This window comes from Candoia aspera, chromosome 2, assembly GCF_035149785.1.
Source record: "Candoia aspera isolate rCanAsp1 chromosome 2, rCanAsp1.hap2, whole genome shotgun sequence".
NCBI lineage: Eukaryota > Metazoa > Chordata > Lepidosauria > Squamata > Boidae > Candoia > Candoia aspera.
The window spans coordinates 121,912,420-121,928,540 of NC_086154.1; the positions used below are offsets into that span (position 1 = coordinate 121,912,420).

Below are 16,121 nucleotides of genomic sequence, written 5' to 3' on the forward strand. Positions count from 1 at the left end.
TTATTTACAATAAAAACAAAACAAAGGAATCAACTGGATTTCGAAATCGACCTGCACTGTATATTTTGGTTTCTCAAACTTTTTCAATTCATAAAGAAAAAGCATTACCCTTCACATTACATTTGGTTTACTTCTGCTCCTTTTATGTTAATTTATATTTTCATTAATTATTGCACACATGCACGCACACACCACTGTCACATATATTTAAATGAAAACTGTCTAGCAAGTTTTTGTGTGTATTTTTAATTATGAATGGAATGATTTATTAAAAGGGGGGTTAGTTTAAATTAGAGGTGGGGAAGTATAAGGGTCAAAAAGGGGATATGATCCTGAAAAGTTTTGGAACTGCTGTTCTACTGCATAAAGACCATGAATAAATTATTGACAAATACAGATACCAATGATTTTGGGTTATAACAAGCAAGAACATATACTTAACTGCAGAGGAAATGGTAATGTGTCTGGGTTGTATTACTTGAGATTTCAGATGAGAGCTCGCTAAAATACAAAAATATGTCTTGTGCATAGTTAGACATTAGATTTTCCAAAAATATTCTATGTCCCAAAAATATTTTTTGTGCAACTTCCAATCATATGAGGCCTGTCTCCGCTCACATATAATTTTACGTAGTCAACCCCAGACAAGAATACCACTTCTTTTGCAAATGAGAATTTTCTCAGTGTCACATTTCCCCTGTGGACTCTCATATCAGAATTTAGCTTGATGCGAAAGTTGACAGGGAGTTACGAATTTGGCCTGAGAGAAACTGGTAATCTTGTTTTATGCTTTAAGTTATTAGCCTCATGGAAATATTTTTTTCAAGTATTGTACTTTGAAATAGACCTGTTTCCTTAGAATACTGTTTTTACAATATTGTACTATTTCCTTAAACATACTGCCAAGGTACTTGTTTCCAGCAGATTCTCAATCATACCAGTTTTGTATCCTCCTGTTCGGCTTTGCCACAGTCCAAATTGTGTATGAAGTGTATGGTAGCTATAGCTGCCCATTTATGCCTAGAGTATTGTAAGCTGTCCTTACTTAGAAGATTGATTACTTATGAAACTGTCTACACAAGAGTGGAAAAAAGATGTTTTCCATATGTTAAACTCGCTGTCTAGGCTGCTCCTCAGATGCAATCTTGCAAAACTTACGTCATTCAGGAACATATCTTGATGGAGTCAGAAAAGCAGTTTTCCTTCCAGGCAAACAAAGACGATTGGATGCCTAACGTCCATTGTTTCAGCAACTTGTCCAGTTCAGACTTGACTTGTTCTGCACCATGCTTAACCCCCTTGGCTAGCCTATGAATGAGGAACCAGAAGTTCCTCCATTTTGTCCCACATGTTCAGACTCCATCTCCATCTTACTGGATTGATGATCCAAAGAGCATACTGTATGGCTTGCCATTTCTCATTCTGATCCTACCAGTAAGTAATGCTTCCCATGAGAGCTTCTTATACTGGCTGGGGCACTCACCGCTGAAGTTGTGAAGAAAGGCTGAGAGCCAGTTAGAGCTGGTTACAGTTTTCAAAGCATACTGAACTTTTGCCATGCTGCTTATTGGATTTAGAGCACAGATGTTGTTGAAGCTGTAAGATAAGAAGTGGCTGGGATCTAGTTCCAGATTCTTCCAGTTTCCAAGATGTTTTTATGGGGTGCGTAGTACAGATGGAGATAATTTAACTATGGTTTTGTATCTGAACAAACAGAAGGTTAGCAAATCACTTCTGCTGCTTCAACTCAACATCAAAAAGTAGAACTTGTGGGTCCTGCATTTCATTCCACTAGTCACAGAACACTTGGCAGTTCAGGACAGCCTATTCATGGATACTCTGCCTAATCCATCTTGATACAACATCAGTAGAAAATGCTTCCCTCCATGCTCATGCTCCTCTTTCAGGATGTGGCAATACCAGTGACAGATTTATTTGCCAGTTATTGTAACAGCCAGCACTGAGACTTCTATAGCAGAGTAGGCCTAGCATCCAATGGAGATCCTTTTCAATTCCACCAGACTTCAGGCTTCCTATGCGTGTTTTTCCCACTCCTGTTAGAGACATGTGTCATTTCCATGATGAAAGCTTCCATGTTTGTTTGTACAAGGCAAGGTTTGCCTATTTTCCCACAATATTTTGCGAAATGGATGACTGTATATGTGATGATGATTTAGCCAAAAAGCCATACCCATCAGCATTCAGGGTCACCGTATGCAAGCAGATCTCTGTCTGGCATTCCACTGTTGGAAATCTGCTTGTCACAGCTTTGGGGACTGATTCTCAGGATCCAGCCAGACAAACCCCAGCACACAAAGACTGTCTTGTGAACTCTTTTCCTTTTAATTGTAGCATTGCAAGATAGGAAGCACTGGTTTATCTTCCAGCTATGCAAGGCTAATCACATGAATATATTTTACCTCAAACAAATACACAAACAGATCTCTCCCCCCACCCCAACTCCTTTGCCCTACAAAAGAATTTGGTCTGCAGTAAAAAAAAAATGTATACAGTAGCTGGCAATATCTCATGGCTAGAAGCATGCTGATCCTCTTTCTTCTGATCCTTGTCATCCTCCATGTTTTGATGATCCTCCTGTTCATCCTGAAGCTCTTCAATGGCCTTTGAACCACTCTGAAACCACTAAGTCTTCAGAAGCCAAAGTTGTCTACCAGCCATCTTTTCTTCTCCAAAACCCTACTCCAACAATAGCTCTCTCTTCTTGCCAATTCATCCCCCCATTTTCACCCTTTCTCTCTCTCTGCAAAAATATTTATACACTGCCTATGGCTTTCCTAGATCAAGCTATCATCTTCTAAGAACAGCTTGTCTGACTGGGAGGTCATGTGACAGGATGGCAGACTGCTTAGTTGTTCTACTCTGTTCCACAGTCTCAGTCATCCATCTTTATCAAACAATAGCAATTTGACCATTAATTTGACAGAATGCATTTTTAGGCAGAGCAGTGTTGTCGTTGGTGCTATTTCTTCCCCTCCATCATGGTGGTTTGCTGCCCTCACATACGGTCAGTCACAGAGACCACAAGGAAGTTTATTAACCTGGGTTCTTTGAATGGTCATCTGAGAATTCATATATCTCACATATCCTTTCCATTAAGGAGTGCAAGAGCTATTAAGATGGGTGAGGGTGCCACCTATTCCAATCAGGCTTTAAACTAGTCCAGTCAGGCTATTGCACAGGTATGGCACCCATATCTGTGAATTCACAGATGATCCCTTGAAGAACAAAAATTGCACATATGTAACCAGTTCTTTTATACCAATTGTTCTGTGTCTGCAGTGGGGTATAGTTTGAGCCTTAGATAAGGCTTTACTTGATATGATCATTCTTAAAAATTGAACAAGTTTTTTTTCCTGTCAGGATTTGGTAACTGTTCCTTTTCTGGCATTGGATAAGAAACTCTACTAAATAACGTAACTCAGAAAAGTCCATACAGGTAGTCTTCACTTAACAACCTTAACTGGGACCAGCAACTCTGTCGCTAAGTGCAGCAGTTGAATGTGATGTCATGTGACTGCACCACTTAGTAACAGCCATTGCGCCAGTCCCAGTTGCCATTGTTAAGCGAATCCTGTGTGGTTCTTAGGTGAGGACCCACCCCAATCCAAGCCATTGCCAGCTTGGTCTCTCCCAGCCCTGCACAAACTGCCTCTGCTTCGATTTCCCCCACCTGCCTATCTCCCCCCCCCCCATTTCTGCCCTTTTGGCTGTCCTGCACAGCAGGGCTGAGATGAAGAGGCTGCTGTATTCCACCACTGTGCCTATCCACTGCCGCCCCCGGCAGATCTTCTTCCTCCTCGACTCTCGCCTTGGCCTCCCCTCTGCTGAGGCCATGCGCATGCAAACAATGGGGTCCTCTTCTCTTGGACTGTTGGTAGTGAATGCTGGATTGGTAAGGAGAACTTCATCCTGACTCATGCAAGCTACCGAGCGTGCTTTCACAAGAGCCTGAGTCTTACGGCACCAATTTTTCAAGCACTGAGGCCACCTGGACCTGGAGCACAGTGGTGATCTGGGGCCTTCACTAGTCTCGGCCTGCTCCAAGCCTCTACTTCAGCCCCTGCGCCACCATGCAGGAGTTACCTTGGTGCCTGAAAAGCTCCAAGAGATAAGAACCCCATCACTCACATTCTGCCCATCCTCTCATTTGCGGCCTTCCTGACGAGGAGGAGGAGGAGGAAGTAGAGGCCTGGACTGATACTGTGGCTTCGTGGGGCAGTGCTGGGGTGGCTGGGGCTTTGTGCTGTGACTCTAGGATGGCAAGCTGCCCTGTTGCCATGAGATGAAACCCCATTGCTATGCAAAGCCTTAGCCACCCCAGCACCACTAAGCTGCAGTCACCCTGGTGCCGCAGTGCGAAGCCTCAGCCACCTCTGTTGCTGCACCATGAAGCCCCATTGCTGTGGTGTGGCGAAAAACCCCAGCGCCCTGGTGCAGCAGGAACACCACGATCATGCTGAGGAGGACAGGGAGAAAGGTCAGCTGGGGACGGTAGGGGGGCGGTTGTAAATGCAGGTGTGGGCAGGTCCAAATTTTTATCACATGACCACGGGTGTGGTGACAGTCCTAAGGTTGAGGACTGGTTGTAAGTCTGTTTGTTCAGTTCTGTCATAACCTTGAATGGTCACTGAATGAATGGATGTTAAGCAAGGACTACCTGTATGTAGATGTTTATATGTAAGTCGCTACTGTTCCATGACTTAACAGCCACAACTGGCAACCTCCTCTGTAAAGGATTAATTCTCTGGTGTTTCTGCATTGGGGGTGGTTGGATTATACAATCTTATCTCATGAAAATGTATGGCAGAATTATCCATCCCCAGAATACCAAATCGTACAGAGATGAAATTGGTAAACCCTGTGGCCATGTACTGTTCTTGCATGGGAGTATAAAGAATTAATTATGAAACAATTCTGTCACAGATCACTCGTTGAGAAAGTGGTGGAGTTGCAGCTCTAGATCCTGGATGAAATGGATTACCTGGACCCTTTTCAGTTGGGTTTCAGGCCCGATATGGGATGGAAACAGCTTTGGCCATACTTTTGGATTATCTCTGGCGGGAGCAGGATGGCGGCAGTGCATCCATCCATGCTCTCCTTGACCTCTCAGCAGCTTTTGATACCATTGACCATGGTATCCTTTTGGGTTGGCTCAGGGAGTTGGAGGTGGGTGGCATGGTTTTGCACTGGTTCCCCTCCTTCCTCCAGGGCCAGTCCCAGTTGGTGGTGATAGGGAGGGAGAGATCCAGCCTGCAGCCCCTCCTTTGTGGGGTGCCGCAGGGTTCAGTACTCTCTCCGCTCCTTTTTAACATCTACATGAAAACGCTGGGCAAGTTCATTCACCCCCACAGGGTGAGGTATCATCAATATGCAGAGGATACTCAATTATACATCTCCATTCCAAGTGATATAAGTGCGGCTGTGACTTTGTTGGTGCCTGGGGGCTGTAGGGGTCTCGATGGGAAACAACAGGCTTTAGCTGAACCCTGGTAAGACGGAGTGGCTGTGGGTTGGGGGTCCCAAGTATCTGGGAATTTAACATGTTTGGATCTGGATGGGGTTGCACTGCCCCAGACAGATCCAGTGTGGAACATGGGGGTCCTCCTGGGCTCACGGCTCCTGCTCAAAGAGCAGGTGGCAGCTGTGGCCAGGGGAGCCTTTGCCCAACTTCATGTTGTGAGCCAGCTACGCCCCTTCCTGGATTGGGAGTCCCTCCGAACAGTCACTCATGCCCTGGTCACCTCTGGCACTATTGCAACATGCTCTACATGGGGCTACCCTTGAAGAGTATCCGGAAGCAACAGCTGGTTCAGAATACGGCCACGTAAGTAGGAGCCTCTAGGAGCCTCAAGGATGGTGCATATAACACTACTGCTGTGCGAGCTGCACTGGGTGCCAGTTTGCTTCTGGGTCCAATTCAAGGTGTTGGTTATCACCTTTAAAGCCCTACATGGCATGGGTCCAGGTTACCTGAGGGACCGCTTCACCCCCACTACATCGACCCATCCCAGCCGGTCAGGCAGAGAGGGCATGTTATGGACCCTGTCCATGCGGGATTGCCGATTGGCAGGGTCCAGGAAGAGGGCCTTCTCTGCCATAGCCCCCACCTTTTGGAATAAGTTACCCCCAGAGGTAAGACAGGCCCTCACTCTCCTGGCCTTCCCAAAGGGACTCAAGACTTGGCTGTGCCACCTTGCTTGGGGTGGGAGGGTGGATAGTCTGTCATGGGAGTGGTTGGCACCTTGATGCGGCCCTGGGAAATTTTATCAAGACTTTGGTCTGACCATCTTGGATTTTGTATCTCATATTGTATACCTTAGAGTTTTTTATATATTTGTATATTTATATTTTTATAATGTATTTCTTTTAATGATATTTAATTATTTTAATGTTTAATGTGCTTGTAAACTGCCCAGAGTCGTTTGTATGAGATGGGTGGTGAAGAAATGTGATAACAAATAAATAAATAAATTTGAAAATTATGATGAGATCAATGATCTTGCACTATTGAGCAAGGGGGGTAGACACAGTAGCCAGCTCTTGAGCATCTACACAGCATGTGATTCAGTACATGGGAAAATGGGTTAATGCAAGGGTTCCTGGAACAGAAGCCCTATATAACTTGAGGACTGCCTGCATTCATTCCCCAAAGTGTAGGTTGCAGCTCCTTCCAGGGCACAACGAAAAGAGAACATTCACAATAATTAAACCTGATTGAGAAGCTGATTTTGATCACTGGCATAATCCAGTAGCAAATGATTTAAACTCTATTACAGAGCTTACTATTTTGCTTTATCTGTAGGCATAGACGCATCCAGATTGTAACTGGATGATGGTATGGAGAAAGAAGAGAAAAAAATAAATACCAGCTTGCTGAAAAGGGTTCTTCCCATCACAACTGAAAGTGCCAAGCATTAAGAGTAGAGTAGAGAAACACATTATGACTCTTTTCAGTTAGTCAGGCCTGGAGGAGTCACCGGGAAAACACCATGGGATGAAGTGCAGTGCCATCAGTTATATGCAGTGATATCTACTGTATATTGTCTGGCAAGAACTTGGTAATTATAGCTCAGAAGCTCAACCGCTTCAACTGCCTATAGGCTTCTATAGGATTTTCATCCCCATTTCAAAAGAATAGGCATCATCAAAGTGTTATGCTGTTCTGCTTTTTAAATGTTGTTTTAAAAAGGAGCAGAAATCCCAAGGGAAATACTGACTTACTATAACACAGTAACTAACTGTCTGGAGAGACATGTAACCTGAGAAATGAAAATATCTGGGCTATACATATTTTCAAAGGGGTGCTTTGCATTGATGAAGTCTCAAGTGAAGTTCGTTCTTAAAACTGCTTCTCCAAGCAACAGGCTTCCCCTTCTTCTACGACCATGTTGCCTTGCTTTGTTCTGTTGCACAGTGTCCCCTCTGGGGATTACTTCAGGGATTACTTCAGCCTTCACAAAGCCAAAAGATAGTTTTGCACGAGCACAGCACCTACATGGAAGTCTCTACCAGCTTTGGCTGGTGCTTCTGGAGCACCCCAGCAATGCTTTCCTTTTGGTTTTCTTTTCTGGCACTTGCCAAAGCCAGAAGCTTCTGGCCTTTGTTAAGTGACAGAGGAAAGAAAGAGACATGGAAATGTCAGTAGGCTGAACCATGCTGCCTCTGGAGCATTAAGCTCTTCATCAAGGCAAATCTAAATTACCTTGCAGAGATCTAGAAAATATATCCTGAATATACCCATGTGAGCACAAGCTTGAGGCCCCATGCTCCTCTAATTCACCAGGGGTGTGGAAGGCATTTTCTCCTAATCAAGGAATGGAGAGAAATGTGCCTTAATACAAACTCCAACACATGGCAGGGTGTGGGTTGAAGGAAGCAAACGAGTGTTTCTAAAAGTAGCAAGATCAAGTCTGTAACAGAGAAGGAAAGAGGAGGAAGAGGATTGCACATCAAGATGCAAAGTGGCTAACTATTAAGCAGGATTCAAACAAGCAGAATGTGGATATATGAAAACCTGTGTCACAACACAACCTTCTGTAAATTTTAAGGAAGAGGATGGAACGTCCTGTAGTTCAACAAGCTCTTGGCTTTGAGACAGACCAGGTCACAAGGAAGTTTCCTGTGTCTTTATCTGTGCTGCCTACTGCAGGCACACCTGGCCTGGTGGAGCAGGATGTGTGCCACTGTCTTGCATGCTTCCTCTTTGCAAAATAAAATACGCATATCTTTTTCACATGTTTCTCTTTCCTCCAAAGAAAGGGACATGTGACTGCCTAAGCTGTAAATCGGGTGGAGAACTGGATCCTTCTACAGCTGGAAGGTATAAGGCAGCCAAGCGTGAGCTTCACAGGCTGGCACTCCAAATGCATCAGAGTAGGATTTGATGAGGAGGGAGGGGCCTTGCTCGAGGTCCAACAGACCCAAAGACCTTGCTGAGCTGCAAGGTAGAATATAAATGGGAATCCCCAATGTCAGTAAAAGTCTGAAAAAAAACAAAACATTAAGCCCAGAGGGAGCTATATTTAGCTGTCTCCCTTAAATTTAAGGGGGGTGGGAAACCTGTATCTCAGGACTGAATCTCCAGACTAAATATATACTTCCAGAACCACCAGCCTATAACAACCACCAGGATGTGAATCAAAGCTCCTTGTCCCACAGGCTGAATTCCTCTACTCTTGTTAGGCAGGACTTCTCTTACCAAGGATTCACTACAATGTTCTCAAATATTGTCTCCATGCCAGCTTTACCTATGGAATCCTGCTGTGATTCCTGATGCTCCTCTGTTGAAGTCTGGAAATCAAACACTCAACAGAACCAAACTTTTTACCTGAACTCCAGAATATTGGTATAAACCATGGCAAAGCAGAGGTTCTACCTACCCAGCCAGAATAAACTCACATGATATGATAATACTTCATAAAACCATCATTTTCTGTTGATGCTTCTATTCTATTTTTTTAAAAATCCCCTTCTGTGGAATTACTTTCTTGTTCTGTATGTAGAACACTATTTTTTTTTTTAAATCCACCCTTTGGAGAGGAGCTGGCAGCTGGAAACAAGTAACTGCTGGGACACTAGGAAAGTCTGATACTAGGGATTAGTAGCAACTAACTAGTAAAAGATTTGTTTTATTGACATTTCATTATTTTCAACCACATATTACTAGCAGAAAGAATACACTATAGGAACATTCAGAAACACCTAATATACTCTAATAAATAACATACCTGTGAGATAAAAGGCTTTATACTGGTCTAGCCGAAGAGACTGTATTTCTCCATATTTTCCAGCTGCTCCACTGTTAGGATGGAACAAAATCTAGAGGAAAGAGAAACTGGGAAGATTATAAAGTTGCCTCTTGCTTAATGTCACTTATAGAAAGATACATAGATTCCATCAGAAGAGAATATCTGTAGCTCAGGGTTGAACTGTGAAGTCCTTGGTGTTCTCTGAGCTTGGTGGTTTGCTTGCAGACGTTTCATGACCTGACTAGGTAATGTCATCAGTGCGAGTGAGTGATGATGTTACACTGATGTTACCTAGCTGAGCAATGAAATGTCTGCAAGCAAACAACGAAGCTTAGACAGGATCGAGAACTCCACATACACAGATTCAGAAGGTAACTGTGCCTCTAGCTACTCTGCTCCCAGTAAGACTTAGAACCCAAACGGTTAAATGCTTATTTCCATTCCCGTGGACTTTTTAAAACTAGTTGGGCTGAACTCTGCACACGCCTCAGAATCAGAAGAGTTTTGAAAGTGAAATGGCTCTACGTAGCGTGTGTATTTAGTCTAGTGGGCTTGTGGGTTGCTTTTAAAAATATGTAAAACTAATTAAGCAAGACAGGACAAGACCGGGGCAAAAGAAATATGTATATGCTACAGGGAGCCTTTATACTTAACCCCATTTCCTAAGAATAAGATCCATTTTTTTCAACAGGGCTTATGTTTCTAAAATCTGTGTATGTTTTGAACATGATAAAAGGCCTGACATGGCACATATGGAACACAGATCTGTTTTTTGCCTCTGAAATAAACTCTCTCTCTCCCCCACCCCCACCATTAAAACAGGACCTTTCACTTGTTTCTTTCCTGCATGCCTGTTTCATATATTCACATTCTTGTGCCAGTAGGAAACAACCATAAATCTGTTTTTAAAGGGCTTTATAGAGCTAATGAGTCCCAAAAATGCTTTCTTCCCCTTCTAATAGTGATGCATCTCAGCTCATTCATGCATTTCTTCTCCAGGAAGGCCAGTTTAGTTACCTCACCCAACACTTAATCCCTTGGCTCTCAATTCCATATATTTACAAAGGCCACAACAGCATTTCTATGCTCCGAGGACTACAGAAACACATATTAATTCATTTGTACAAGATTTGCTACTATAATAAACAGTCCTACATACATAGAGAAGCATGAAAAATAAATTCCAGTATTAAATAACAGTTACAGGAACAACTGACTACAGTCTAAATCTTAGTCCTTCCTTATACAACAGAGGATATCAGTATTGCCAGGAAAATGGCTGACATAACAGATATAGCTAGTTTTAACCACATTTGAGTACCACAGCCTATATAATCATATCAAATTGACTGGTGACCAAGGGAGTGATAGTATTTTTTCTCATTGATCAAATATTAGATCTCTACCAAGGGACTGATAGTATTTTTTTCTCATTGATCAAATATTAAATCTCTGATTAAAAATGTTAAAATATAATAAGAATACCAACAATTGTGGGATGCAGGCATGAGTACTTCTGCAACAGTAAAAATGTACTCCTGTCCCTTAAAAAAAAAAGTGTACCTATTATTTTCACTGTGCCAAGACAATATAGTATTGTGGGCAAAACTTCCAAATATGTTCTTAAAATATGCATTTATGTAAAACTTCAGATACTGCTTCTACAGTATAACAGATAGAACTTCTTCCCTTCAGTTTTCAGGAAACCTGTCTGCATTTTTATTTTAATTTGCAACATTTTGTCACAAAGAAAATCAGTTTTAGAAGAGCTACAAAACCACTCTGAGAACTAGATTTGTGATGCAAGAGGTGCCAGCAACAGACTGAAGTTGGTTCTTACAATTGTTAGATATTGGTTGTGAGCTTCTAGAGTGCTTTGGAGAATAAGTAGAATGAAGTATAATAGTTACAAATAATTAATAAATGAGAAGAAATTATTAGAACAGGTCATCAAATTTTCAGGGCAAAGATAACAACTCTGTTGTTTCTCACTAACACTCTTTCCTCACTTTCTTCTCAGCTTCTTTCCACCACTGGGGCAAGCTTCAACTATACACAGCTTCAGAAAATTGTTGGTTCTCAGGACCGTATTTCCAAATCCCAAACTGGAAATTGGAATTAACATGAATGCCAAAACAAAAGCCTTCTATTGTTAGTCAGTGAAACACTCTCCTTTTTGAGCAGGTCATTGCCTTCTTTCTTTTCAATCACAACCAAGTTGGGGGACTAGACAATGAATATTTCCCACTGGATATGGCAACTATGCAACTTTGCTTCTAATAAGCAGCAGGGGATGAGACCACTTATTATCAATAACCACAGAAATAACTCTTAAATATCCCCAATCAGTGCACAGAACTACAAATAAAAAAAATCCCTTCTCACCGCAATGGGTGGTATGTGTCTTCCCCAACCTCGGGTCCTCTACCAGAGGCCTGGGAGGTTGAAGGTTCTGCGCAGGATCTTGGCTGTTCCTAGCACTGCACTCTTCTGGACAGAGAGCTCTGATGTTGCTCCTGGGATCTGCTGGAGCCAGTCTCCCAGCTAGGGAGTCATAGCCCCAAGTACTCCTACCACCACTGGTAGGGACCACTTTGGCCTTCACTTTCCACCTGCTCTCTAGTTCCTCCTTCAGGCCCTGGTACTTCTCCAGCTTCTCATACTCCTTCCTGATGTTGCTGTCACTTGGCACCACTACATCTATCACCACCGCTGTCTTCTGGTCTTCTCTCTCTAATATGAGACATAGTTACTTCTTTTTATACTACATAGGAAAAGTGTTATATATTTGATTATTTATTTTCCTTCTGTGCAATTATATGAATTTTTTCCAGACAAGCATTTTATTTTTTATTATACATACAGTGTGTGTGTGTGTATGTATGTGTGTGTGTGTATGTATGTGTACACAAACACACACACACACACACTGTATGTATAATAAAAAATAAAATGCTTGTCTGGAAAAAATTCATATAATTGCACAGAAGGAAAATAAATAATCAAATATATAACACTTTTCCTATGTAGTATAAAAAGAAGTCACTACGTCTCATATTAGAGAGAGCCAGTTTGGTGCAGTGGCTAAGGCACCAGGCCAGAAACCGGGAGTTCTAGTCCCACCTTAGGCACAAAGCCAGCTGGGGGACCTTGGTCCAGTCATTCTCTCTCAGCCCTAGGAAGAAGGCAATGGCAAACCACTTCCAAAAACCCTTGCCAAGAAAACTGCATGGACTAGTCCAAGAGTAAAAAAACTGACTCAAATTCAGTAAATTGGCTTTTCCCTGAGCCTTCAACCCTTAGAATTCCCCACCCAGCAAGTTTATTGCTGAGAATTCTAGGACGGAAAATGACCACGCATGGAGAGCACCCAGGCTGGGTGGTGAGCATTGAGTCAGCAGAAGTAGTTGGTGGGATTGTGATGGCATTTTTCATCTTGGATGGTAAAAAACTGAGCCTCAGAGATAATTCCCTGCTTTTCTATAGCGCAAGTTCAATACAGTGGCCTCCATTTCAGGGTGCACCACCAAAGCACATGTGCATTTGACGGGGGGGTGTGAGAAAGGGAAAGAAGAGCAAGTAAGCAGGCACACATTTTGGACTGAGTTTTGGCCCTACCTTGCACTGCTATGCTCTTCACAGGAACAGAGCCTTCAGGGTTTTTAAAGAATATATCTTACCCCGTGTTATACAAGTAAGCCAAAAATAAAAATTGATACTCCTTCCCTTTTTAATTCCTTCATGTTGCAGGGAGGTGATGGAAAGCTGTTCTTCTGTATTTACAGCAAACCATAATTCTTAATTTAGAAAACGATAATATGTCTCATCATCACAGCCAGGAAGAGATATTTCTGAATATATTATAATTTTACTTGCAGATAAAAATCCTAAAATTACAGTGGCAACAGCCAAATGTTTAACTATGGTTATAAAAATAAGGTCTTATAAAAACATTCATATGTTTGAGATTTAAATGTTTTATGTAATATTTATAATTTATTTTATTATTTAAACTGTTTTATCTAATGCCAAAATTTTAGTTTACATCTGTACTTTGCTCTTTGGGTCTTTTGAAATGAATGAATGAATGAATGTCTTCTAGCTCTTGAAAGCAAAGAGGGATTAAAGTAAATTTTCAAAGCATGGCCTGTTTTTATTAGGCATAATTTCTCGGACTGTGCAGGCTTGGAACATGATCTGGAATATGTGCTTCAAAATTCAGGTGAGCAGGACGCCTCTCTGCTCTTCATTAAAGAAGCCCATCTTTCTTCAGGCTTTTCACTGCTTTAAAGAGTCAACTCATAAAAATTAATGCAATTCTTCCAATTGTTGCATCTTTTTTTTCACATGCAGGTAACTTTTAAAAAGACCAGCTGCTTTAATTAGTAGCAGAGAGGTGTTGCACTCATACAAGGTCTAAAGCACTTCTTCCGAATCATGTCCCAAGCCTGCACAGTTCTCATAATTTCAGTATCACTCCCTGAATATGGCTGAAACAGAGAATGCTAATTCATTTAAAACTAGTTTGGGATCTTGTCTCCATGAACACCAAACAGGAAAAGGGGTAACTTTCTATGAGCCTAGGTTCTACTGTGAATCTATGGCTTTCTGTTGCGTCTGAATGAGCATGTCCTGTCTTCAAAGGTTTCAAAACACGCAGTTATCTGAATAAACTAAATGGTTGCTACATTCCTGTCTATCCATTTATGAATAGGTATGCTACCTGCCTTGAGTTATTTGTAAAAATAATAAAGGTGGGATAATAAACAAACAAATAAATAAATAAATCCATTATGAATGGATCAGTTAAAAAGAAAAAAAGTTTTAAAGGTTCCCAAGTAACGTCACAGGTAGAAGCCAACTGTTGTTGTGCCATGTTGCAAGAACATCTCCCCACCACCATCACCCACCCTTTTAAATTAAAGACATTTAAGTCATGTCTAAATATAGCCCATCCTTTTATAAACGTTATATGCCTTTATCCTTAGTCACTTACAACAGCACACCAAGGTAAACCACTATTATTGTACCTATGTTTCGGAGGTGCTAGGATGCTGGGAAGAGCAGTTAAGATTCAGAGCTGTGCTGAGATTTGAGCTAGAAATTGCCAGCTCAAAGCGTATGGCTTTGAATATTATTTTACATATCCCAAATTCTATGATGTTTTCAGTATTCCATTATATGGATGATCTGTGATCATTTATGTAATGGCAGTGGTTCCCTTTGAGACTATGTCATTATATTCTAACTCACTAAAATTGCTAAAGGCACAATACAAAACAATTGTAATCAATATGACTTCATACTTAATCCTGGTACAGTTTATAGGGATGATGATGATGATTTATTAAGGGCATATGAGGATATATGCTTAATAAAAAACACTGATATTATAACAATTCTAAAAGAAAATCTGAATAATTCCATTGATCAGACATGTGCGATCACTGGAACATGATGGAGCTATTCTACCATTCTGGCATGAGAAACATATGTCTCTGAAAAAAATGCAAATTGTTCCTCCTAGCTAGAAGTAGCATTTCTGGGCCCTGTTTCCTTCTTCCTTCTGTTGCAGATGATGGCATCACAGTCTTTTCCCCTGATTAGAAGCCCTCAACAAAACTTTTCAGTGGAAGTATTTAGAATTATGGAGTCCAGAACTGGGCTTTTTCCATTTGCATTAATCACCTTCTAGAAAGCAGTTATGCATAGAATTTGAGGATTCAAGATTTTGGAATGATAATTAGTCCTCTTTTGCAGGCCACAACTTATTTGAAGAACAGAGCTGCAAGGGAAAATGTAAATAAAATGTATGCAATCGCCAAGAAAAGCTACAAGTTAGATGTCATTGATCGAGACAAGAATCTTGACTGAAATTTCTTTTAAAAAACTTTAAAAGTTTTTCTTCAAAATCTGTAAAAGATGAGGGAAGAAAGTATTTTATTCAGAGATGGAAATGTCATCAACTTAAGGCACAGACCAAGGTGAGAGGGAAGCTACTAGCTCTTTTTTTCAGGCACAAAGAACAGAGGACAATTTAATTACTATGAGAAGAAATCATAAACAAAATTCTGCATTTCTACCCTTAAAAAAACTTCAGCCAGTAAACAACAAAAAGCAGAAAGATGACATAGATATTCATATTGTGCAAAGAAAATAATTGTTGTTATAACCAAGTGCAGTATAAGCTGTACCTATTAAAAGAACCTCAATCAAAGGATGGAACTGATACAAACCTATACACATTTACTTGGGAGTAACTTCCCACTGCTCCAGCTTTTGCAATTTTATGTACATTTAGAAAGAAAATCTAAATGGCACACTGAGAATCCCAGCCACAGAGGGCATGCACACTCACTGTGCATCATGTCAAACCACTGGTCCTCAAAAAGTGTTATATAAAAGGATTGGCAATTGGTTTCAGACAGAAGTCGTTCCCTGCCTGTATGTGACCCAGAGTTTTTCTATATTCAAGGCAAATGCTCTACCACTGAGCCACCACCGTGTTTCTAAGAGGTAATGGATGGATTTTGCTTAAGTATTACGTTGATTACAAATCAACTGCCATACTCAACAGGTATGAGAGTGCCAGGAGGAGTAATCTTTCTGAACCTGGCCAATTTTGCAAAAAAGTCTCTGTTTTCTTAATGGCTTTATGTAACTATTTCATTAAATTTCATAAAATGCATACATGATTGATAGTAAACTTTAAGCTTATGGAATATAATTGTAGATTTAATTGACTGTTATAGTGCCAACAGTTCAGGCTTGAAACTGCACTCCATTCTCTTTTATGAGACGGAATAACAGGAATTTCCCCAAGAAGAACTGAGGATCTGAGGTTAAGAAGCT

At 41.2% G+C, this 16,121-nt stretch overlaps 1 protein-coding gene across 7 annotated transcripts in view; it reads right to left on the reverse strand.

Annotated features, from left to right (window-relative positions):
• The window catches only part of ARSG (arylsulfatase G), a 588,957-nt gene that overhangs the window by 460,514 nt on the left and 112,322 nt on the right, over nucleotides 1-16,121 (reverse strand). For 5 of the 7 annotated variants that reach the window (XM_063293456.1, XM_063293455.1, XM_063293454.1 and 2 more), the window contains exon 11: nucleotides 9,249-9,339. In XM_063293456.1, the coding sequence (XP_063149526.1) occupies nucleotides 9,249-9,339 (91 nt within the window). Of the gene's footprint in view, nucleotides 1-9,248; nucleotides 9,356-16,121 lie in introns of all 7 variants that reach the window. The other 2 variants (XR_010067211.1, XR_010067210.1) reach the window with 1 other exon arrangement.